This window comes from Corvus kubaryi, unplaced genomic scaffold (assembly GCF_017639235.1).
Source record: "Corvus kubaryi isolate FWS band 111438036 unplaced genomic scaffold, C.kubaryi_AGA036_p1.0 37398, whole genome shotgun sequence".
Taxonomy (NCBI): domain Eukaryota; kingdom Metazoa; phylum Chordata; class Aves; order Passeriformes; family Corvidae; genus Corvus; species Corvus kubaryi.
In genome coordinates, this window is record NW_024581137.1 from 10,672,702 (window position 1) to 10,699,285 (window position 26,584).

Sequence of the window (26,584 nt, forward strand, 5' to 3'; positions counted from 1 at the left end):
ATCTTTGTCTGATATCCCCTCAACTGGCCTCACACCTTTTCTTTCAGCTTCTTTTCATTATGTTGTGGTGTGCAAGTACATCAGTCGTTACTTAGTGAGCTCTAATCACACTGAGCTCACTAAGCACAAAAGTAAATGGCAAAAACTTATGTTGATAATCTGGTTTAGAGCAGCTTTGTCACAGTGCTTTCAAAAGCTTTAGGTCTGGAGATTGATCTGGAGATGAAACAAGTGGTAGCCCAGTTTTGATACTATACTGTAGTAATCTGGAAATCTCGGTAAGTTTTGTTAACTAGAAATGTGATTTCACTTAATTAATGTCTGTTTTGTGTTGTGAGAGATCGGTGATGCTGAGAGGTAGGACTTTACTGAGCACACTGTGCTAGCAATGGAGCAGGGGTGGATATTGGTGGATCTGCCATGCAGGTGGTTGATTCCCAATTTTGTTTAGTAGCTGCAAGAGTATGTCATTCGTCTTCTTTTTCAGCAGTTCGGGAATTAGATTTACTTTTTAATACCTAGAAGTCAAAGAACTTCCAGCCATCCTTTGTTTAGGGCAAGGTCCATAGAGCTTAGTGATAGAGAAAGGTATCTGCAAGGAAGGTGGGTTTTCTGGATGTAGAAAAGGGGGGAAAGTTTGAGTGTCCATGACAGGAATCAGCCCTCAGGAAACCACCTGCTTAATCTGCAAGAGTTGACTTCTTTTCAAAAATCTGAAGAACTAGCTTGCTGGAATGAATCCCAGAAGTCCAACAGTTAGGTGAGGTCATGCATGTAGTTTCATAATTGGGTTGTGCTGTAAATGAGGAAAAGCCATAATGTTCAAAATTGTTGTTCAATTCCTTAGGTAAAGATCATGTGTCATATCATTTCAGTGGTTTTTGAAACAAGGGATACCTTTAGATTAATTTTGGAAAGGTGCCCATGAATTGCTTAAGAAACTCCCTTAATCTTGATGCACAATGAAGATAGTAAAAGCACTGTTTCAGGATTTGGTATATCAGCTGAATTTTTACCTTTGCTCAGAAATTGGCTATCCAAGCATTTTCTGTTGTTTTCTAGTGTCTAAAGAAGGACAGAACTAAGATGCCAAATCTGTCCTTTTAAAACCTAGTTTATCTAAACACCTGTAGTTTCTACAACTCACTCTATCTGTCCTACTAGAAACACAGCCTGTGGACTGCTGGTGTCCTTGAGAAGGATTGTGTTGGGCCCAAGAGCTGTCCTTTTGTTGCATGAATGTTGGGGTCTTCCGAGGCAGAGTTGAGTGATTTGCTTCCTTAGGAACAGTAAATTCTGTTTGGATCCCAACTGGCTGGCAGCTGATTTTTTAACACCTTTAATATGAATGCTTTGGAGTAACCCCAAGAAAAGTCTGTGTGGAGGGGGTTTTTTTCCAATTTTTTTTTCCGTATGCCTTGTGTCCATCTGTTTCTTTCCAAAGATGAACCTCTTTTTATGATTCACAAAAGCCCTACACGTGTGCCTTCTGAGTATGAGGAGAATGTGCTTAGGTACGTCTATTCTCCCCCATGTGATTAAACTAGGAGGAAAGAAAACTTGTGGCTTCAAGCATCAGTTCTCCCCAGGGCAGGAGGTTAACATTTGACAAGATGACTGCCCTTTTGAAGACTCCCAGCAAAAGCAGATGCAGATTTCATCGAGGCTTGATCTTTTGAAATTCACTTTGCCTGCTCAGCCTGCTTGTCACAGGATTTTTCCAACAGCTCACAAAGGATCCATCTGGAGAAAATTGCCAAGCAATGTTTACCAATCCATCTGTGCTCTTGAATGTCTAGACCTGTGTAAGGGCTGAGGTAAAGTCTTTATAAGTTGTCATGCTGAAAACCATTTTGAAGTTCTCCTGTGGTTTGCAATGTAAGAAATGTAAAGATTAGAAAATCTGCTGAGGCATTTTTCAGATTCATTCCAATTCTTCAGCAATTTGTAGGGCAAATTCTCTTGTAGTATATATGATTATTACATAATTAAATACTACATCTCATTCATATGTGCCTAAGTCACTGGAATTAAGGTTGTAGGGACTACTTTGATAGCCTTTTTTCTGATTTCTGAATATTTAACTTTGCTCCCTGGTGCTCACTGAGGCTGTACAGACAAAAGTGCATCGACCTGTATTCCCATTTTTGAAAGCTGGAAATATGACCCCTAAAGAGAATGCAGCTGTAGCCAAGCAATGACAAATTTCTCTCAGTTTTCAGTGCTTGATTTTCATTTCAGGGATCCGCTTGTCTCTGTACAGTTGTCAATGTGTGTGGATTGCTGCGGATTTATTTATCAAGCTTTTTCTTACAGTTCATGCATCCCTAGCTTTAGGAATAATGCAGTTCCCTGCTGAACCGTCCTTTAGGAGTGAAACTGCTGTGATCACACTGCAGAAGAGCAGGGCTGGCATGAAAGGAATCTTGGGGAGTATGAGATTTCTCTTTACTTTGGACCTTAACCTTCTGCTGGTGTGAACTGACATTTGGACAGGTGCATCTACAAAGACCATCCTGCACCATCAGAATTCTTATTTGCTTGCAGGGCTTGGGAAAGAATGGTGCTGCATACCAAAACGTATGTAGGTTTTTCATCCTGGCTATTTCAACCTTTGGTCTTGAAAAGCACATTATTATCTATTGAGTTAGAATTGTATTTATATTTTGGCAGTATGTTAAAATAGAGCCTTAGCAAAGAGACACCAGTTGCCCTTGCCTGAGAAGTAATATTGATTCCAAGAAGATGAAGAAGCTTTTGTTGTCTTGTTACAAAAGATTGTAATATTGACATAACAGAAACTGAAAAATTGAACATAATATAGGGGGAATTTTCTTTCCATTTGAAGGACAGCACTGCAAAGAGATGCTTTACAGTTACTAAGCTGTAAAAGCATGTGGCAAAGTGCTCTCAGCTTTTATACTGTATTTACCTTTTATGACAGCTTTCCAGAACCACTGTCTTAGGCCTGGGAATCCTGCTACTATTTTCCTTGGAGACCTATGGAACATGACATGTATAGAGCATTTCTAGTTTTTGTATTAAGTTTGTGTTGCTGAGCCCATGAGTAAAACCATGGCTAGATATTATTGAATACCTAGTAAAAAAGAAGCAGGTAGTGGGGACAATATACCTCAGCAAGTTTCAGAGACCACATTCTCTCCTTTCCTTTTGATGGTGATTTCTGTGGAATCTTTCCTTGCAAAGAGAATAATGAAATCATAAGTCCATCACACTGTTAAAAGATGCTGGGTTTTGTTCTGTAATGAGATCTCAGAGGCCCAAGACACCATTCCTGTTCTCCCTTTGGAAGAAAAATGAAATGCAGCTGCAGCAGCTAGGCTGGCTGCTGTGGCCAGAGAGGCTGGGGAAGCTGTAAGAGGAGTTGGAGATGGAGCAGTAGGTTTCCAGTAGATTTGGCTCTTTAGACAAAATAATATCTGTGCCCATACAGAGAAGTTATCCTTCCAGGGAATTGTCCTGAAAGACATTTCAAAGACTGCAACATAGAAATGGGTTTTTGGGAAGAAGGTAGATTTGGAACCTATTTAAGAGTGAAATCTTCCGGGGAACAGGGGATAAAGTGAGTGTTTCCTGGGTTAGAGTATGTGGGAGCATTATAAATAAACATTTTCTGGGCACTTCTCCTGTGGCTACTGGAATGCTGTGAGGGTTATTTCATTGCTTCAGGACAACAAGTCACAAGCAGGTGATGGGACAGGAAAGGGTATTCCTGTTTCTTGTGTCTTCGAAATAAAGACAAGGGGCTATGGCAATGACTGCTACCTCCTAGCCAATTTGCAGTAGAGGGGGAGGATCCCTCCCCTGCTCAGAGGTAAAGTTTAGCAGAATATTTCTAGTCTTTTGGTAAGGTAGAATTTGAGGAATGTTGCCAACATTCCTTTATTTAAAGTGAAAAACATTAATCTGAAAGGAATAGACAAAAAAAAAGAAAGGGGAGGAGTGAATTCCTTGTTACATTTTTGATATCCAAGTTGTTGTTACTGAAGAAACAAAAATGCTCTCAATCTTCTCCCTTGCTTCAAGTAATCTATTTATGCCCTGTATTTCTATGAAGTGCTGTCGAAAAAAATCATAATTACAGTATATGAAACTAATTCTTCTACACTGCATTAAGTTTAAAATAATGTTGAATCCATATTTCCATTAGCTAGCAGTGAAAAAGCTATTAAGACTAAGACTTAACACACAATCAGTTCAATTCCTGAAAATGTTTCTACAGAAGCATGGTGCTGCAGAGCTATATATAAATGGAAGTCATAGCCTGAAATGTGCTGTAGTATCTGTACTACCCAAAATTTCAATTCAAGAAAAAATGTACTCTCTTCTAACTATTAGATTAGAACTACAAAGGGGGCAGGTTCTAATTGGTACTGAGCTCTTCTTTCCTACATGCTTCAGGGAAATTAGGAAAATTAGTTTTATCACTTTGGCATTTTCTCCAAGCCCCCATCTGTAGAGAAATCATTTATCTCGCTTATTTTTAAAGTATCAATCTGTGTATAGGTGTTTTACACCATTTCAGTTACGGTGTCACTGGGCCATTTTTCATCCAGAGCATGTAAATACAGAAACACAACTCGCAGGCATTTACTGGCATAAACTCCAGAAGTGGCCAACTTCTTCTAAAAAGTTACATGGACTCATTCTGTCAGTATGGCATATGCCTGAGGTCCTCAGGTTATACAGTAATGGGTATCACAGAAATAGGATAGATATTCATTATCACTTCCCACGGGAGTGTTTTGGATTAAATAAATTAAAAATTCCCACTAGACAGAAAGTCTTCGTTAAATGTGCTTTATTTTTTGCTGATGAGCTCATTACAGTATAACTGCTGACAAACCTCTTCTGATCCACAGCAAGATGTAACTGCTTTGGCCCAGTCATTAATTTAGGACACGAAGATGTGCTAACTAGTATGTCACAATGGGAGGACTGTAATAATTGGAGGCAGATACAATCTATTAAACTTTCCCTAGTAATATGAGAAAAGCCTTGCACATGGCTCTCCATAGCAGTGTCCAGGGATATGTTCTCTTCAAATGACACCCCCTGAAGAACGAGTTGACTCTGAAGTCAGTCTTTATCTATGCTAGTACGTCAGAGGGTAGATTTTAGCTCGAAGTGTCTTAAAATAATTTTTCAGTGGTTTACATTAGTAAAATCCTGCTGTGGGTTAAGACTTTGTCATCATGCATTTTCTGTGCTTCTTTTTCAGTGCTGCTCAGAGCCATGGGAAGAATATGGTTTTTTCTCTGAGATTGAACTCATGTGATCAGTGAACAAGTGTGCCCAGCGACTTGATTCCCTTGTAGAAAGGGGTGTTGCAGGTGGTGACTGCAATGTGACCAAGTCCCCATCCCATTCTGGGTGTTAGCAGAGCTAAACCAGAGCAGCCCTTGGGTCACTTTGCCCACCGTGCTGAAGCCGTGCAGCAGGGGTGCTGTAGGTCCACAGCCTGCAGCTTGCTTCTGTGCCTACAACCTAGAAGCAGGAGACAGTTATTTTCCAGCTTCCACTTAAGAGGTAGCATCTCAACTGTGACCTTCTGTGCCAAACTTTGTTCCAGAGCCAATCTGTAAATGCTTTGTATGTCAGCTTTAGCTGGGAAGTCCCAACCTCTCTCACCATCGTAACATTATCTTCCAAAAAGCCAATGAAAATATAGCTTTGATGTGTTTCTTTTGGTGCTCAGATGCCATTGCATGTGAGGTATTATCATGAAAACCACATTATCACAGTAACTCAGGGCCTTCGGGCATCTGATGTTGCCAATTGCCTTCACTTCTTGCTGGTATGTAATTTATCACCGGCGTGGCCTACCCTGCTAATATGTGCCCTTTGTGGGCAGAGGCGAAGCTAATGTACTTTCAAAGTGTATTTGAATTGCTTCCATAAATCACAGCTGTCACTGTGAGCAGTTTTATCACTTGCCAGAACAATATGTTACGCTTATGCTTTATAGTCTTGGAACTCTTCTGAACTTTTGTGTAAATTGTAATGAATCATAACTTATTTTATCAAGCAAATTTGAGCAGCCCAGGGTTTTTTTTAATTACTATTATTATTTTATTTTTACATGGAAACTTTGCCTAGCTCTGTAAAGAAGAGCATTTTTATGGGATATGCTTTATAGTTGTAGTTATTATTTTTTATTAGTAATTAGCTCTAAGAACACTTGCAGTTTGATTTCTGTTTGTTAATTTTCATTCTCCTAAGAAGTTCATGCAGCTGGGGTAGCTTTGTTTTTGTAGGCCATTTCCTCTCCTACTCTGCTGTGTAGCAAAAAGAGCAGCTACATGGCAATCATGGGCCGTGGAGTTGGAGATAGGGAGGAAGAGCCTCCTTGCCTCATAGATTTTATTTGCTAAGTGTGCAGAATATCCACCAAATTAATCAGTTGTGTGGATTTAAAATAAAAAGCCTTGTGAAATCCAGAAAGCACTTGCAGGAGAGCCATCCTACCTGGCAACTGAAGGGTAGTGTAACAGGGAAGTCAAGAGTACTTATTTGTGCCTAAGGCGTAATTAATGCCTTCGTCTGGGAGTGCTTCCCCTGAATCATAGGAAGCAGCTGGGAGCATGAACAGCATGAGTACTCAGAGCTGTGCTGTGGTGCCCTGGCTCAGGCATGGGCTGGGGAGTGGGACAGCTGTGCCTCAGCAGCCAGAGCCACTCACCTGGGCAAGGACCAGCTGTGCCCACACTGCCTGCCCACCCTGTCCCTGTCGGGGGTGTGCAGAGTGGGGCTGTTCCCATCTGCCAGCTCAGCCTCCCCACCAGGCAGGGTCCTGGTAACATCACTGAAAACTCTGCACAGACACAAGCTCATCCATCATATTTTTCTTCTCCTTCCTTAGTCGTAGATCTGGTTATGAGTGTGACCTGTGACTGGTTTAGGACTTCACTGCAACAAGAGACTCTCCTCAGCTCTTCTTTCTCAGGGGTGCTCTGACATTAAATGCACTGTTTCCAGAACAATCAGTAAAATATATCCTTTTTTACGGCCATGCTTAAAATACCAGTGAATATTTATGAACCAATTTGCCATGGCTTCTCTGCAATGGGAAGAAAAAAGTGGTTTTTTTTTTTTAAATTGATGCAATAGCTCATTCCAGAATATGAAGACAAGGTCTATAAAGTAGTCAGTTTTATAATTAGAAAATTATTTATTTGCAGTGGATATTTGCTAAAATGTGAAGATTGTAGTTCTCTGGTTTTTAACATGAAGAAGATAGGCTAATTGTTTAAAGCTGAGCAGCATCTCTAATGGGAATTTTTAGGTGTAGATCAAGTTCCTTGTGATGAGGAGTAGTCTAAAGGTATGACTTAGGTTTGTCCTTTTACAGAAGTTAGTGTTTATTCTCAAGATTTGCGCTCAGAATGAGCACTAGTTGCTAAAGAATGTTCTGCAGATGTGTTTGCAGATCCTGTGATTTTCTCTTTTCAAAAATTTTAGCTACACAGACATTTTCAGCAGATTGGCTAGGCACATCAGCTACCACTTCAGAAATGCATGTCGTAAATTTTACATGAAGAGACATTTTTGGCAGCTGCTTTGTGGCTTGACTTTGAGCAGCCCCAGAAAGGGTATGTGAAATCAGTTACCCCATCCAGACCACGTAAGCAAGAAGCAAGTATTTTAGCCTGAGGATGACTTGGAGGATGGTACTGCATTAAATTCAATGATTGCACATAGAGGAATTCGTATGTACTTCTGCCCATGTACATAGATCATTTCATAGGATCAGAGGAACTAAGGATGCAGGATACTCCTGATTCTGTGGGAAAAGAAACCAAAACACTAATAAACCTCGTTTTCCCACAGAAGACATCTCTCCCACCTTAGCTGAGCTTGGGGAGCTGGCAGATGCTTTTTAGCAAGCATTGTAAAGCCTTTGCAAACCCTTCCAATTTAACTTGAAAATGTCTGTTCATATTGCTTTGTTGACAAATCTCTGATTTGCAGAGACCTGTAGCTAAGATTTTGCTCTGGCAAACAACTCTTACTATGCCCTCTTCCTCACCTTCCTGCCAGTATTGACAGACTTAGAGCTCTGGGAATGTGGCCCTACCCTTGCAGGCACTGCCAGAAAAAAAAGCCCAGACATCTTTTTTTAGGTCAAAGAAGCATTCTTCATCTAACTGAAAATTTTGCAAAGCTATGTGTGTAGCTCTTAGCTAATTCAGCATTTAAAGGTCTCGTTACAGATTATATTGAAGATCAGATGTTTTTCCATTGACTTATTGAATATATAGCACTTCTCAGCACTGCTGAATTTCAAAATGATTTATGAAGATGCCACCCCTCAAAACGTTATTTTACAGATGACAAAACAAATAAGCAGAAAGAAGTAGTAATGCACTCAGAGTGTACTAGGTCCCAGGCAAGCAAAAAGCTATCAAAATTTACAATGTATGCAAGGAAAAAGTTCCGCTGCTGGCTCTCAAATCTACCTTGACAACACACTCAGGTTGATCTTCAGTATTTATGCTGAGTTGAAGACTCCATATGTTTATGGTCTTTATTGTGCATTTTCCATCACACAATTTTTCTCTGATTGCTTAGCTGGCATCTATCAGGAATTCAGACTTTGCAAATACTTTTGGCCATGAAGACTGTAAACACAGCCTTGCTGGGGTTGCAAAATATTAAGTGCTGTGTGACAGCAAATGCTCTGTGGCAGCTCTGCCCCAGTGATTTCTGAGAGCAGACATCGCCCTGGAAAGACCCACATCAGACAAAGCACAAATATTCAGAAGACTTTCCTACATTTAAATTTGTGCTATGCTTTGGGGTTTTTTGCTATTGAAAGTAAATTTTACATCATTTACAGTTGCAGATACTTTGAGGGGGAGGTAAGGGGATCAGGACTCATCCTGTGGGTTTTGCAGAACAAGTCTGCATAAAATGCTCTTGCTTGGCAGATCAGCCTTCTCAGGCTGTTGAACTGGATGAGTTAACCAACATCCTCTTCTGCAGTGGTAACACTGGACTAGCTACAGTGGGAGTTTTCCAGCTAACGTGCTGTGCAGTGAAAGCTGGGAATGAGTAAGAGCATAGGGATGTTTTCTTTCATGTAGCTGAATTAAACCATGTTCTGGCTGGACATTTTGACACCTGTTGACCACAGGCTTGATTCCAGGCTTTCTCAAGCCTGCAGAAAGATTGCCCCTAGCATGAGTGAGGCAGGGAATGGGGGACTGGTTCCTGCCCATTTCCCAAGCACTGCTGTCAGCCTGTTGTCCAGCTTGGTAGTCACTTGGGAATCAGTGCAGAAAGTAAGTGGTGTCTTCTGAAGTCAGCTTCATTGTCCCTCTCCTTTTCTCTTTCTTCAGCTCTCTTTGGGCCAAGATTTCTTGGCTCAGCTGTTCAGGAAAGCTTGCTGCTTGCAGCTGAGTGTCATTTCTATTAATTTCTTTCGAGAAAACACAGGGAATGTGTGAGTCCAGTCCAGGTGTTAATCCTCTTGTTTTCAAATGTGACACTAAACCCTTGTTGGAAAAGGCAAAGGTGAAAGCTTACATCCACAATGCATTTCTTTTTTTTTTTTTTTTTTTAATGTTCATTTTATTCTGCAAGGGTTGAAAATGCATTTGCCTGTGATGTGGAGATAGGCAAGCTTTGTAGATTTAGCTGCCCAATTCATCAAAAGAATTTGTAAAACTGTATGAACAAGTTATTTTGCACATTCCATGGCCAGTTGAAACCAAAACTCAAATTCCTGTGAAATGAGACTCATATACCCAAGGCAAACTAAGATATAAAACAAAATTGCCTATAGATACTAAATTTAAAAAAAAAAAAATTAAAAAATTAGTTTTGGAAATTGGTAATGTTCTATTTGGGATGTCAAAGGGGAATGTTCTTAATTTTTCAGACATTTTTTGCTTTTACTCATTTATTCCCTTCTTTGTGAGATGCACAGTTTGGCCACAGGGGAAGCTAACTGGGCACTGGGATGACCACACCTGTAGATTCCACCCTTCACCTCCTTCCAAGAAAAAGCTTTAGCTGGAAGATGCAGCCCAGCTGTAGTGCAGCAGTCGAATGTATTGCTTTTGTACCTATGTCAGAATTAGCAATTAGCATTTACATTTCTGCAGGGATATGGAATGGAGTGGATGCCCAGAACTGAGGCTGATACAAAGTACTTACAGGCACTTTACAGGTCTTTTGCCTTATAGTTCAAGGGCTAAAGGGAAGGGAGGGTCTCAGTGATAACAACTGGTTTAAAAAAGGCTTAACCCAATTTCATTAAGGCATTTTAAGTAAGAAAGACAGGAAATGTAAACTAGGGACTACAGTAAACTAGAATGGTTGGTAATTACAATGCAGACATGAATGGGAACTCCCTGTGTCTGTGCCACAGAAGTGGAGAAAGGTAGACTCATCCCTGATTGCCATTTGGTTTATTATTTGCCAGTGTCTCTTGGTACATAGACACTGCTTAGTCTAATGGCTCTTTCGTATAGGCACATATAAGTGCAAGGGCCATGCAGGAATGCAGGCTCAGTCCCACCTTGCTCCATTTTTCCTCTTGGGGGTTAAGCAGTGGTTGTGCAGAGGGATATGAGAAATTAATTTGTTTCATATATTGTAGAAACTGAATTTTATTGGAATGGGACCTCTCTTTCCTTAATTTGATTGCTACCTGCCTGGTCAAGTTTCTCAGAAGCCTTTTAAAGCGATGCTAAGAATATAGTGTGAATAAATGTGCTTGTGTCTTTCCCCACTGGAGATGCTCTCTTTCAAGGGGTTGAGTTCCCTGGCCTCAGTCCAGAAGTTTATTCAAGCCTGTAAATCATTGCTCTGAAATCAAGAAATTAACTTATATGCTTAAAAGTTAAGCAAATTCTCAAGGGCTCTGCCGTATAGGGACCGGAGTAATCACGGTGTTGCAGGCGAGTGCTTCTAATATGCTACAGAGCCGGTTAAGGTCGATTGCTAACCCCAGCAGTCTTTGGATTGCATTCTGCATGGGTGCACTTGGAAAAGATGAGATTTTTGCAGTTGGACCCATATGGGTAGACATATGCTCCATCAAAGTCCTGTTGGCTTCAGTATTGTCCCTGTGCCTGTTTGTATCGGGCTGGGGGCTGTAGCCCATAACTTGCTGTGTCCTTATGTTATAGGTAAACAAACAAACTCAAGGCTTTTTGCTCAGTGATTTGGTACCTGTAGGTGTATGCAGAAGCTGTGGGGAGGAAGAGTGCCATGAGGCAGTGGCTGTGTCTTTGTTGCAGGCAGTATTTACAGCTGATGTTGTGTTCATGAAAACTCTTCCTGAGGCTGAGACACAAAACAAAGCCCAGCTTGTGAAGGTGAATAAGCAGGGTTTGGTTGTGATAGCAGTCATTTACCCCAATCTCCCCACAGTAAAATGAAACACAGTTTCATTTTACTGCACTGTATCACCAGAACCAGATCCTGTCTTCTCCCAATAGAAAGGATGTGAGCAGAGCAGGAGCCTGTACCTGGAGTTGTATGGAAAAAACCAGCCTGGCAGAAGCAGTGAGAGCCCAGGGATCATCCACATCCACAACTGTGCTCGGAACAGCAGTCCCTGCTCAGAATAGGGGTCTGAGTACTCAGCACACGTATTTTGGCATACTTTCCAGAAAAGTATTCTGCACTTTTCTCTGTGCAAATGATTTCCCTTGGGTGCTTATTTTCATACCTCCAGCTGTCTTGTCTATTCAGGAATGCATCATCTTCACTATAGGGACTGCAGCTATTCCTTGAAGTTTGCACAGTATCTGGCATGTAGGTTCACTTTGAGCTTGTGCTTGTAGGTATTTCATCAGTATCAAGAGCTTATGCCAAGACAACAAGCTGATATCAAGAGCAAAGTTACAGATAGATCAATACACAGGGGCTCAACAATTTGTTTGCTCATACCTGCCATTATTTATTAGGGGTCAATCCAGAAAATCAGACCAGAAGAAATGAATCCGATGAAATTCAGTGAATCTGTGTTTTGCAGCTTGCATGGAAAATTTGATCCTGTTAGTTTTGTATTTGTACTTCTTTTGAGTCACACTGAAATTTGTTTTTTGTGGTTAGCTGTCCCATTGCTCAGTTCCTTAGGGATTTACTAACAAAATCAATAGATATTGCATATAATAGTTATGCTATGGCCATGAACTGTTTTATATAAAACAATGCAAACATAGACACAGGTACGTATAGGGAATATTGCAGCTGCTGTTCCTCTGATGAGCACATTATATGCCAAAGGAGTCTTACTGTCAACACTAATGGGTTCTTACATCTGTGTTTTAGTTGTACATTAGCTATTCAAAAACCTCCTAAAGAGGAATTGCAGCAGACATCACCAATGTAACAGTCTGTGGCTACAGCAAAGGCTGCTACCAGATCTGGATCTGTTTTGGTCTTTAAGCAGTAAATCTCCCTTCAGAGCATCTAGTTTCTCCAGAATTATCTATTGGCCTGCCAATGGGTCTGTGTTGGCTCTCCTTAACATTGTCGGGATTGGTGGGCAGGGGCTGAGAGCAGGATTATTCCTGGATGTTCCTTAGCACTATTTTGGACCTCCCTGTTTTTGTGAGAACTGTGCACAAGCTTGCAATACATGTCTTCAGTGGCTTCGCTCTGTTGGGATGAGAAGGCTTCACCCCTTTCAGAATAATGTTTCCCAGGTCCTGTAGTACCCTCCCTGCAGGCACCTCAGCTGGCTTTGGGCATCAGCAACACTCCAGTGTACACCCTTGCTCATGGTATTGCCCAAAAGGACATGCTGTCTGAAGCTCATTTCTCCAAAGCTGTTGAGCCTGTTCATGTGGCTCCATGGATTAACTTATTTCAAAAGCACAAAATACTTTCCTTCTCTCTCTTTATTTCACCTGTGTCATTTGCTGGCTGGGTGGCTTTTTTTTTTCTTTTTTCTTCTTGGTCTCCAATAAAATGCAGAAGCCTCAGATTACAAAAACAGCTGCACATGCCTTGGGTTAATTCGTTTAAGTCAGGCTCCAGGGTCTGGGCAAGTGCCAAGATCCTGGATCAGCTGCTTTACCAGAATTAGGCTGCTGTAATGGAGCCCTGCATTATTGTGTTGCAATTATTTTGGATTGCAGCTGGCTGTTCCCTCTATTTTTCTTACTGAAGTGGGATAAAAGGATTTTGTCTTAAAAATAGAATTTTCTTTTCAGAATCTTACAGAAGCTTTGAGTTATATACCATGTCTGTAAGAGGTGCCCCTCCATTTATCTTCAGATTTATATTCCAGGATCAGAGCAATAAATATTTGTCTTAGTTTTTGAAGAGCAGGAAGAGTGCTTAAAGGTCTCAAAACATAAAATAAATGTGTATTGGAAAGGAAATAAAAGAAGTTATTAAAGTGTCATATAATAACATGGTTTTAGGTTCTCAGCAAGGACCAGGGTTTATTTTCAGTATTGTGCCACTTACTAGTAGCAAGTTCTTCTTAAAGCTGTCCCTATAATTTTGAAATCCTTTGTGTAGAGAAGTAAAGGAATGGATCCAGATTTTAAACGGAATAAAAACATTTCCCCAGCCTTGAGTCTCCTGTATTTGTATCCATTCAAGCTCTTTTTGTTGCCTATTTATATACATTTCTTGTCAAATAACAGCTCTCTCTGGTTCTCCGATTGATAGCAAAAAGTAAACTGAATGCAATCATTTATCTTTGAACTGTTCAACTGTGCCCTTCTTCATGTTCTTGTTAATAATGCCAGGTCTCCCAGGAGCACTCTCAGGCAATTTTATCACATAAGCTTTTTGTTTGACCTTACCTGCTGTTCCCCTGGAACATAAGGGGGGCAAAAAAAGCCAAAATGCCAGCCTGCCTTAATTAAAATTTTAGTCTCAGAAGATGTTACAGTAGGTGATTTCATTAGATATATAATGAAAGTATTTAATCATACCTCCTACTTGTCTGGGCCTTTTTACTTGGTAGTGAAGTCACTGAGTTTTAAACCAGCTCTGTTCAGGTGTGGAAAAGTAACTGAGGGGTGGATACACATCTTTAAGTGATTCATAAATTCATTTTACCCAGAATTTTGCATGTTTGCCCTCAAGGTGGTTGCTTGGATGATGAAGTAGAAGGCACTAAATAAATGTTCAGCACTCTTTGCAAAAACATTTTTCCCCCGTGGGGTATCGAGCATGCATGTATATGTTTTTTAAAAGATAATGCTATTCCTCATTTCCAGGTTGGAACTTGGCATCATAGAAAAAGGGTAAAAGAATGGGTAGAAGGGTAAAAGGTAATGGATATTTCTTTGACATGTAAGAAGTGCTAAATTTCACCTTGTGATATGTGGTGTTACTTTCCTCGTTTCTCATTGCTATAATCTAAATCACCCCAGCAGGAGGCTTTCTATCTCCCAGGTGAACCCATTTGTTCTACGCAGGGACTGTTCTCAAGGAAGAGTCTGTGCACAAAGCACTCTATCTTGGCTTTTGTAAAAATGTACCTTATTTTAGTTTACATAGCAGAGTTAAAAAATACATTTTTGAGGCTCTGATCCTGCACATCTTTTGAACCAGGAGGGTTTGTTTTGCTAGGGAAGTTGTGTTGCTCCCCTAACTTTTTTTTTTCCATTTAGCAGTGGAGAGGTGCCCTCAGTTGGCAGCATTGTCTCGAGTAGCACATGAAAACATCCATGCTTCAGATGCTCTGTGCTTTGGGCTTCTTCCAGCCCCAGGGGTTGCAAAGCAAGTAAAACCAGGAGTTCATATAGCTTTTTGAGGAAGAATAAAGCAAGAGGACAAGGAGGGGCAGTTCACCTGGGGTAAGATAGATCCTGTTCTAGCACTCTAGAAGAACTCACCACATGGGCGATTTCAGAACTGTTATCTACACCAAAAAAAAAAACCCAAACCAAATAAGACCAAAAAAAAAATCTAGTGTAGCAGAGTATTTTCATCAGCAGTTTTTACTAAATCCAACAAATAGGTTGCTCTGGAATAATTCAAAATTGCAGGATATTTCCCAATTTTATTTCTTCTTCTTCTGAACCTGGATGAAGGTGTTTTTACACTACTGCTTTTGTGGGATTTGTAGCTTTGTAAACCGGGGATAGAAAGAGGGGTGGGGAAGACAGGCCACCTTCTGTTATCCAGTATTTTTGTTCTTTCTTTTGTGATAATAAATCTTACTGGCTCATATCTTTGATGCATATACATCTTGTTAGGTTTCTTAATGCAGCTGTATATGGCTGTTTGTCTGTGAGTCTGACAACAAATGTGGCTGTTGGTCTGTTACCAGGTTTGCGAAGCATGTATGTGTTTTTTGCAGAGCTATGGCCAATTTAGGGACTGGGAGCTATGATTCTGGCAGCAATTATGTTTCAAGACTCAAAGTTCAACATCCTGCAGTTTTATAACCCCAGCTCTGCAGAGAATTATTCAAGTTGCTGTCATTGTAATCACTTTAGGAATACATTTGCTGCGTTATGTTTCCAGTGAATGTAGCTGGAGTGCCATTAGCTAAAAATTGTTTTGATCTCGCACAACTTGAAAGAATTGATGCCATTAGTTTAAAATTTTGAAAACAAAACTAACATAATAACCCATGGTTTCCCCTGCAAGCTGTACTGCTGGAGTGTCATGTGCTTTTACCTGAAATGAAGGAAGCCAAACTGTGAGTCCCTTGTGTTAAAAGGCTTCTCCTGTTTCTTGAGGGTCTGAACTTGCAGAGTGCTGTGGGGGAAATGAGTCTGTGTGCTGTTACGGGTTTTGACACATGCTGTTTGACATGCTACCTCATACCTCTGTACCTTTACTGTTGCTTCTTAAGACTCCCTTGTTTCAGGCATAGGTATTCTTGTTTGTTTTTTTCCCTTTGTATGTGCATGAAAACTAGGTAAAATAACTGCATGGTCTTGTGTTTTGAGGGGAAAGGGATGGAATTTTAGCATCAGCTATTATGTATTTGTCCTTCTAGCACACATGGTGTCCACTTCACACCCATAAATTATCTGTGATGTCTTTAAGTAGAATATAAAGCTCAAATGTCTTACTAGGTCAAGACATTTTTATGTGTATTGCAGAGAGAAAGCAGACACAGTAGGAATGGATAGATCAACTGCAGCAGATTTGCTTTGCAGCATGCTTTGGATTTTAGATCCAAGCTTAAACTACAAAATTGTTTACAAAGAGGTTTGGATTCCAGCTGCACAAGATGCAGCTTAAATCTTCAGACTCACACAGAAAATAACACCAGGATGGAGACACTAATTAATGTGTCTTCTGTGGGAGTCTTCCAAACTGCAGACACTTTGGGGTGAGGCTAAAATCAAGATTATCTTAAATTTATAGATTAATTTTACATTCTCCATGGGAGTTTAGTCCATCATTTGCAGTGAAACTTGCCAGATAATGGTCAACTGCATAATGAAAAAAAACCCAAATATTTTCCTCAGGCAACTGGGCACCCAATTCTAACACATAACACCTGGACATGAGAAGCCAGTGAGAACCCAGTGCCTTGGAGAAGCACTCCTCTAGAGAAAGCAGTGCACAGGGATGGTGTTACAATGTCCATCCACATGGGAGGTGAAACACCTGGCGCAGTCCAGTACTTGAACATCTCATGCAAAGTCAGGAGGTTCTGATGGACCTCTAGAACAAGAAGGGCTTTGTTCTGGCTGCCAGAAAACCCTTGCCTCAAACTCCTGCTCTCACTTTTGCTGGGAATGGATCTCATTGTTTGGCTCACACAACTTGGCCAACTGTCCTATGCAAGGTTCTCCAACTAGGCTGGCTTTCCTCCTGTTTTACAGATAATATTTAGGGTGTTTGAGAATCAAAAGGTTCTTTGGGATGCTTAGGAACATGGCTTAGTGGTGGACTTGGCAGTGCTAAGAGCAATGGGTGGACTTGATGAATTTAGAGGTCTTTTCCACCCTGAGCAATTCTGTGATTCCATTCTGTGATTCTAAGACAGTGTTTGGTCTTGCTGGATGGCTTGTTTCAGTATTTTTCTTCCTTCCCACTTTGCAAGTACTTTGGGATGGACCAGCTGAGAGCTTTTGGTAAAAAATGAAGCTGTCAAAAACTTTACAGAATGTACTGATGTGTCTATGAGTGAATTGTAGTTCTACAATAACATTTTTTCTTCTCTGGTTATAACTTGATCATGGGCATTGTAAATTTACATTATTGTAAAAGCTACATCCATACACTGTAATACTTTGTCTGTAGCTTATTTTAAAAAGTAAAGGAGAACGTAGCCTAGTAAAATTGTGGGGATAGAGACCAACCATATTCTTTAGTCTACAAAGTCTACTGAGCAGTACTCCAGCCAGGGAAGAGTGAACTAAAATAGGCCAGAAATATCCCTTAGAATACCCACTGTACACAGGTGAACTCTGCTTGTGGAGTGAACTGGGTGGCATTGCCAGCACGTGATCAAAGAGACTGGGGAGAGGATCCTGTCTCATATGCAAAAAATTAGTGCTTTTCCTTGGGAGACAGGAAAAGTGTTAAGAGCTAACTGGCTAACATTTTCCTAAGTATTTCAAATCTGGAATATGTAATTTAATGGTCTGACTAATACTGGACAATGAGCACATTCTAATCATATCTTTATTACCGGAAGTTCTTATTAACCTGATGACTATCTTCTAGCAAGGTGTCCATCCTCATTTTAGAGAATTTAAGTAATACAAATGTCCTTCCACTTAGTAAATTGCCTCCTTGTTAATTATAAGGGGTCTGTTGAAACTTTGAATTTTACTTCTAATCTGAAAAGTTCTAGGTTTATCTTCCAGCCATGTAATTTTATTATACCGTTTTCTGGTCTGTTCAAGAACTATTGTTGTAGTTTAACCCCAGCCAACAAGTCAGCCCCATGCAGCTGCTTACTCACTCTCCCCAGTGGCACAGAGAAGAGAATCAGAAAATTAAAAATGAGAAAACTCACGGGTTGAGGTAAAGACAGTTTAACAGGGAAAGCAAAAGCCACATGTTCAAGCAAAGCAAAACAAAGGATCCATTCACCAGTTCCCATGGGCAGGCAGGTGTTCAGCCATCCCCAGGAAAGCAGGGCTCCTTCACACCTAAAGCCGCTTAGGAAGATGAATGCCCACTCTGAACACTCCCCACTCCTCCTTCCCTCAGCTTTATATGCTGAACATGTTGTCATATGGTCTGGGTTATCCCTTTGTTCAGCTGAAGTCACCTGTCCCAGATGTGTCTCCTCCCAAATTCTTTGTTGACTTCCAGCCTCCTTGCTGGTGGGGTGGTATGGGAAGCAGAAAGTCTGAGTAAGCACTGCTCAGCAGTAACTAAAACATCCCTGAATTAACAGCACTGTTTTGAGCACAAATCCAAAACTTAGTCCCATACTAGCTACTAAAAAGGAAATTAATTCTACCCTGGCCAAAACCAGCACAACTATCTATTTGCAGATACCTCTTCATCTTTTGAACAAGTTGAGCAGAGTGAGCTCATTAAGTCTTTCAGAAAGAGGTGCACTTCCTGACTTTGGATCATGTTTTAAGCTTGCTTCTCAGCTCTTATCCGTTTTGGGGAGTCTTCTGCAAATGTAAGCACCTTCTGTGTGCAGAATTTGCTGTTAGAATGTTTTCAAGAACTTCGCAGGCTATTCCTTTGTGTCTGCACCAAGAGTTGGTGCTTGTTCCCCTTGGCTTTTCCATGAGAGCTCAAATTCAATTTCTTTCCAGTGCTCCTGGCAATTGCAGCAGAGGCTGAGCTGCTCTATACTGGGGGAGGTAGGGGGAAGGAAAGGGAGGGTGGCATAAGGCACCAGAAAGGCACTAGTTGCAGAGCAGGCAGGAGCATGACCAGATCTGTATAGCAGTCCACCCAGCCCAGTTACTTCTGCTTGAGATTTCCCTTTTGACTTTCTTTTGGACTTTGCTTGCCTAAGCCACTGAAGTGTGTTGCCAAGGTACCCAAATTTTAGGTGGCACTACACTGAATAAAGCAGAAAGGGAGCAGGTGAGCTCTCAAATCGTGTTACAGCAAAAGCACTGAGTGTATGTGTTTGCATTGGATGGGCTTGGATGCAAGGACTCTGTTCAAGTGGTAAGGGTACAATAAGATTTGCAGTTCAGGGAGTCTCACCTGCACTTGTCAGACACTCTTTACCCACAGTGCTGATACACATGTTCCGAAGGTGTGCTGCTAACACGTGCTTCAAATCTAAAATGAGCAATGAAACAGTCCCTCCCAACATGGATGTGCCATCCATGAAAGATGCATGCTGAGGCCAGGAGAGCACCAAACATGCTTTAATTGCAGCTCTGGGTGACACTGCTGGCAGAGGTTTGAACCCACTGTGTTTTGTCTTTTGAGCTGTGTAGGCTCATTAGGAAATTGAAACATTTGTGGGTCTTTCATGCAGTCTTCCTCCCCTGGGATGTTTAAGTTAGATGACTTTCAGCATGGCAATGCAGGCTGTAAAGCTTCAGAGAATTACCTTGATGGTATGATGGCCTCTTCCATTTCAGCTGGAATCCAAGGCTCATCTTTCCTCTGAGGCATTCATTGAAATTCCGTGCACGATTTGTTCCTCTGGTTGTTTAACAATGTCTCTTGTGTTTGCCCTGAATTAAAAAATCCTTCTTTGTAGCAGAGATAACATAGAGCAGGATGATATAATTGCAGTAAAGAGGCCCTGGAGCTTGCAGTAATAGGATGGTTCATCTGATGTGTATTGCCATTAGAAAATAACCCACGTATGTATGTTCTCAGGGGACAGTAAAGAGTCTTTTAAGGATTGCTCTTTATGTAGTATGAAAGCTAATGAGCAAAAGAGCAAGTGCAAAGAAAACTATTGCTGCATAAGCATGTTGCCACTTCCTGTTCTCGTTTTCTTACACCTGCATAGCTCCAAAATCCACCTCTGCCCAGTAATGCCTGGTTTTTCATGCACTGCAGTCAGTTTCCAAAACTTTTGAGAATGCAGTATTATTTCCATGTCACTGAAAAGTAAATAGCATGTGAAAAGCATGGCATAGTTGGAGGATTGTGCTGTGTGTGTACAAATTAAATAATTCTGGATTTTGGTGAAGTGGCAGTCTCTGATAGTCTGTGCCTGAGGGAAAAAAAAAAAAAGAGGAGATACAGTTTCACAAACAGTGCTAAAAGGTTGATATTAATCTCAATTCTCCCACCTCCATTCTTTTTCCTGGCCAGAGTGCAGAAACATACAAAGATATCAACACACAGTAAGCACTGGAGGACCTGTTTCAAATATTACGTGGAGAATTTGGGCTGCAGTGATAGGAAATTCAGAGCAGCTGGTTTTTGATATTAACAACTTCTTGTCCAAATGGATTGCCACTTAGAGTGCCAATTGTTCTACTTGTATTTGTGCTGAAACAGAAGCCATTTAGCAGAACAGATATTGGCTTTTTTGTTTTGACACAGCATTTTTTTTCTTGCTTATGGAGCTTGTTGTAGATAAAAAAATTAATGCTCTTTTTAATATGCTGCACCCCCTCTGTACTGTTGGAATATACTTTTGTACCTTGTGATGTTTTTATGTTCAACAGAGTGGATGAACCTGCATCTTTCTTCATGTATTTAGCATAATAAAGGGTCAGGCTTTGCTATCAGGTAAAATGAAGTGCCTTTACTTGAGATGCAGAACCTTGAAGAAGATGCTGTATTTTGACTAAATGCTGTATTGGGTTCTATAGCAAAGTCTGACATCCATAGCTTCATTTAGTTCCAAAGAGTACAGATCATAAAAAAAGAAGTCCATGAATATTAAGTAAGGAAGAGATGACAGGCAGACAGCATCTTTGCAAAGATACTCACAGGCCAGTAAACTTCTTAAACATCCCTGTTTCTACTCACAAGTCAGGGGAGTCAATATTCAAGAGTACTTCTTTCTGGACCAAAGAAGCGACTTATTTTCCCTTAAAATCTAAGAGGGTTCAGGATACAACCTCTTTGCTCCCATCTAATCAAATTGGAAGTATGTTAGTGTGCACATGAAGTACTTATCTGCTTGTACTGAGGCTTTTCTGTGTGGTCAGAGCATTGCAAAGGGCTTACATAAGGGAGTAGGAAAAAAGTCTTATTCTCATTTTCAGGGATGTACGCAGTACTCTGCAGGTTGGGACGGGGGTGAGGGGTGCACATGTCCTATGAGCAGGAGAAATTGCTAAAGTCCTTGAAGAATGTTAAAATAAGATTGTTAAAATAATAATGCATAGCCTAGTGGACCTCAGCTCTTCAGCCCATCTCCTTTTCATATTTGTGCACCTAAAACCTGGAGTGGTTATGTCATGCACTAAGCAGTGCTTGCTAGTACAGAGGAGATTTTCAGGGCTGGGTGTTTGTGTGTGTATGTCATTGGAACTCGATGGTCTTTAAGGTCCCTTCCAACCAAAGCCATTCTATGACTCTGTGTTTTTGTAATACCCCCAGGAGATCATGCCTATATGTTCATCATAAGGGTATCTACTTCAACTTTTCCATAATTTTTTGTTTCATTTTGATAGTCATGTCTGCACTGGGTAATAAATCTGTCATTTTTGGAGAATATGGAACACAAAGCTGAGGTGAAGAGAGAGCTGTGTATTCAAACACACAGCAGACTATTAGCAGTAGTCTGACTAAAGTAATGTTAATGCCATCATATTTACTGGACATAACAGAAGGGCTGCTTTCTACCTGAACCCAGTGGTGTCTGTCTGTCTCTGCAGAGCACCAGTCTGCTGCCCTGTGCCAGTGCATCACAAGCCAAATCTGTGAGCCCAAATCCAGTGTTCGATTACATTCCCCAAAAGTGTCACTTGATCCCTAGTCTGCCATCCATCTATCATTCTTTACACATCTGGGACTTACTTTAACAACTGCAGGTGACAGGAGATGAATTTCATGGGTCTGCTTCTGCTGTCAGTTGACACCCCTGTACTTAAACTTCAGTCCTGCAAATACCAGAATAGTAATGCTAAATTTTTTATTTCCATCCTTTATCCCCTCTGCCCCCGCCCCCCCCCCCATAATTGGTGTACTGGAGCAGAAGAGGACTTGCAATTTTATTATTGCTGTATAAGCCTTCTGCAAACTCAGTTACAGCAGTTCTGATGTTGGTAATTTTTATGACTAAAAAATATGCTGACACAGTGCTTGGGCATAGGAAAAGAGCAAATCTGAATGTATAATAATCTGGTGAGTTTGGGAGATGTTTAATGCTACATCCCAGCCAAGTTAATCACTCAAAGAATTCATTTTTTTTATTTTGCTCAGTTGACTGGAGACATTAATCTCAGAAACGGCATCTTTAATGCCAAATACTTGAGCAGAAATCCTAACATTTCCCTGGCATCAGAACAGGTTTTGAAGGAAAGCTATCAATTGACAATAGACCAGCAGAAACAGAGACATTTGTCACTTTATTTTTCTTACATAATGAAGAAATATCCAGATGATGGTTTTCACTTTGTGAAGTATATTGAACCATGTACTGTATTCATGAATATAAATTGAGAAGACATGACACAAATTTTTCATAGAAAGATGACACAGAGTTGCTCCTTCTGGTAGTTCTTCTTTGTCTGAAATATGGTTATTGTAAGAACATCACCACAGAGTTAATAGTGCACTGCATAACTGCATGTTAAAAATATGAGTGCTAAAGAACACAGAATGTGTTAAGGAGAAATTATTCATAGATTTATAATACCTATATCTGGCCACATTGTGCAAGGACAGGATCTTTCTGCATCTTCCTTTCCTACTTTTTCTGCAGAGTCCTTAATTGCTAAATATTAGCATCACCCAGCCAGCCCAGTTCCATCTGTCTAGGCTCATTCCCAGGCGAAACCGTGTTGCTGCCGAGCAGTGCACCATTTGTGCTTGCCTTCCCATCCACAGTGCTGCCTCATTAGCAGCTTGGCTCTCTAGATCATGCAGTCTTTGCCCATTTCTCCACTAGTCCTAGAGAAGCTGTCCGAGCAGAAAACCTGCAATATTGTGGTGACTTTGAACACAAAGTTAGTGACAGGTTAAAACAGAAGAGTAAGCTTCTCATCCTTGTGCAGGTGCTGGTGTGTTAGCAGTGTTCCTACTGAGCAATGAAGAGGGCACAAATTTAATCACTCAAAATTTATGATTTTCCTGCTTTGATAAACGTGAAACTAGTGGGATGGAATGTGACCCTTAATATGCTCTAATTACATAAACAACCTTGCAAGTGAGAACCAGTCTGTATGGAGATGTTCTTCCTGATTAAATAAAGGCTTCTCTGTTTACATCATGCTAAGGAACTGCATTAGAAGGAAGGTAAGAGGGTGGGGTAAAAAATGTGACCTGAAAGAAACTGTCAGGTTAGACCGCGAAGGCCAAATGCTGATGTCCTTGAAGTCGTTGGGAGTTTTGCCTCTCAGGAAATAGCCAAAGGACAGTAGCACCCTGTGTCTCTTTAGGGCTTTACAGCCCTGTGCTGCAGTCAGACATTCCTCCAGGTGGTCTCTGCCACGGTGTTAAAAAGCATAACGAAAGTGTGCTGCCCCACTCAGGTCAGCCTGCCAGGGCTGCTGCAGGCTCATGGCACTTGTTTATTGCACTGCAGTTTCTGTTTCCAGTAACACTTCTGTAGGAATGAGTAACTTTTTGACTAAGGCGGGGATAAATGATGGGATCATTTGCTGTGCCTTAGAACAGCTGTAATTTTGCCCCTACAAGCAACAGGGTATTTGAAGACGTCTTTCTTCTTCCAGGTTACCAGCCTGTCCTGCCGAACCAGCAGCAGGGGTTCCAGGGTCTCATGGGAATGCAGCAGCCGCCCCAAAGCCAGAACCTGATGAATAATCAACAGGGAAATCAGGTGCAAGGCATGATGGTGCAGTATCCAGCCATGTCGTCTTATCAGGTATTTAGGAACTGTAAGGAAAGACTGCTTTTCTTGGAGAATGCTTAATTGAATTAAGTTTTTGCATCACACAGTGCTCTTATAACTTCATTTGGACAGTGTGTGGCAGGAAACCTTCTGATGAATACGCTCCTAAGTCAGATCGGTTTCTTTGTTTCTTGTTTACATGGTCTTAGTACTCCTGATTTTCATTCTGATTTCAGAATGTTTCAAATGAACTATTTATTACAGCCTGTAGTGAGGGTAAAATGTCACAAAGATCGAAGGAATTAGACTTCTTCCTGTGAAGAAAATTAATTTTAAAAAATATAAGAACATTGTTCATTTCTTCTCTTTTTTGCCAGTGCAGTACTGTTTCCTGTAATGAAGTTGAGGGCTTTGCCTGATCCAGTTAAAAATTACTCATCTGTGGAGACTCCTGCCAAGGATCTCACCATGTCTTCTATAACAAGCTGTAGCCAGATGGATTATTGTTTATTGGGTTCTGGGGAGAGGGAAGGCAGTGGCTTGATTTTTACCAAGTCCGTAAGTTACCCAGACTTATTTCCCCACCTTTATACCTAGTTTCTGTGAGTTATGCCAAGAGCATGTGAGAGGTGGCCTGGGCTTACACTTCCTACTGGTCCCTCTGGAAAGTTAAGAAACTAAGTGACATCTAATTCATTTTAATAGATTGCACTGATTGAGCAGCCATTCCCCTTTTCCCTCAGCTTCTTTGAAAACACTGCACCGACACAGATGGAAATGGGGGAATTGCTTGTGGGTAAAATTTTCCCCTTACATCTTCAGAATTACTATTGTGAAAAAGTGTTTTAAAGGTTAATAATCAAGTTACAGGTTTAGACTTTTCAGATGGCCTAGATATACCAGGGTCAAGTCTTTTGTTTGCACTGATCCCAATAATTCATATTCTAGTAGGTCACGACAGAGACACTTTCTAGGCCTAAAAGCAGAGGGAATTCTCTTTAAAACCTTCTCTAACAAAAAAATCCTCAGAGATGAGAACAATTCTGAGCAGCAAAAAATAGCCCATTTTGGCAGAACATGCAGTATACTCAAATTCAGCTAGAAGGAACATAGGGGTACTGGAACCTACTTTAACTTGTTTAGTAATTGCTATCTTTTTTTCCCTGCATCTTTCCATATTCCTACCTAGGTGCCAATGACCCAGGGTTCTCAAGGATTGCCGCAACAATCATATCAACAACCAATCATGCTACCTAATCAATCAGGTCAAGGAACACTTACAGCCACTGGAATGCCTGTCTACTGTAATGTCATACCTCCTGCCCCACAGAACAACCTCCGGTTGATTGCCCCACACTGCCCCTCCAATAACGTTCCAGTTATTTCTGCCAGCTGCAGGACAAACTGTGCAAGCATCAACAATGCAGGGTGGCAGGTCAAGTACTGACACTGTGGCTTAGATCTATGAGGATAGCGGTGCATTATTTGACAAAAAAATCATGGCCTTCAAATGAAGAGGAACACAACAGACTAATCAGTTGAGGACACAAGTACTGACTATGCTCAAGTGATTTGCTGCTGGAAAAATCTGTAAAAAAAAAAAAGAAGTAAAATAAATTTTGAAAAAAAAAAAATGTTTGCTGGTTAATGGTGCATATTTTTGTCATGTCTGCTAGGTATGCCTTTATAGCTTAGCTAGTGACATGAATTCATTGAGGTAAGATTTTTTCCTACCACTGAACACCACTGTGTAGATTGTAATATCCCCGATTCGGATTAGTTTTGTACTTTGTGTTGAGTTTGTGAAGCTAAAAGTATTTAAAAATATAATAAAATCACATTGTACCAAAGCTGTAATGGAAATGAAAAAAAAATTGAAAACAAAAAGAGAATTACTGGATGGAAGGAATAATTTATATACACTATAGAGTTTTTTTATGGATATATACTGTATTGTAGTGCTTAATCACAATAAAGCTATTTGACCTCATGAAGGAAGGTCATGTTTCTACCACCTGCTTGGTCTCCTCTGTTTCTGAGTGAGTGAATTTCCTTTTGTTTCTTCATTGTCTTGTTTCCAGTGAAACTAATGGGGAGATGGTGCCTAATGGCCTTAGACGAGTTTGATGAGAAGGCAACATAGCTGTGTGTCAGCATGCAATACCATAACAGCTAAGACCACTTTGGAATTGTAGCATAGCCACCCAGGAGGTATCCAGTGAATGATACCAGTTCACCTTAAACTGAGTTTGCACTTTTCCAATCCCTAGGGCCAGGAATGTCACAAACACAATTCATCATTGCTGCAAGCCTCTACTAAGTCCCACCTCTTCAAGAGAGCATACAACAATTGTGCATGATTGCTGTCCCATGATATTCCATCCACTGGATGGAAGATAGTTAGTACTGATGTAGCAACCACAGTACCCAGCAATGCTGCTACAAAGAGATGCTCTACCCAATTATTGGTGCTCCAGCTATAAAGCCATCTTGACTAAAGAAGATGACCCAAGAATCAGGTCTGTCATTTTCAAGTAAGTGGGGATGAGCAATATATTTGGGGGGTTTGGCTTTTAAAACACAGTGGTTTGCCAGAAAGGTTTAGAACTTTTTTCAGTTTTGTGGTGTTTTTTATTATTATGTCTATCTTCACTCAAATTCCCATCTTATTCTGATAAATGGTTCTTGATTCATTAATACTGCATGGAGTTTCTCGTGTTGCTTCAATGATGATGGCATTTGAGACAAACG

The 26,584-nt window shown here is 40.7% G+C and overlaps 1 protein-coding gene across 38 annotated transcripts in view; it reads left to right on the plus strand.

The window, feature by feature from the left end:
* Nucleotides 1-25,844, plus strand: part of ARPP21 (cAMP regulated phosphoprotein 21) — a 142,498-nt gene extending 116,654 nt beyond the window's left edge. For all 38 annotated transcript variants that reach the window (XM_042043941.1, XM_042043971.1, XM_042043973.1 and 35 more), the window contains 2 exons: nucleotides 23,715-23,866; nucleotides 25,023-25,844. In XM_042043941.1, coding sequence (XP_041899875.1) covers nucleotides 23,715-23,866; nucleotides 25,023-25,280 — 410 coding nt within the window. In that variant the 3' untranslated portion in view covers nucleotides 25,281-25,844. The remainder of the gene's footprint in view (nucleotides 1-23,714; nucleotides 23,867-25,022) is intronic.
* Nucleotides 25,845-26,584: the final 740 nt, after the last annotated feature.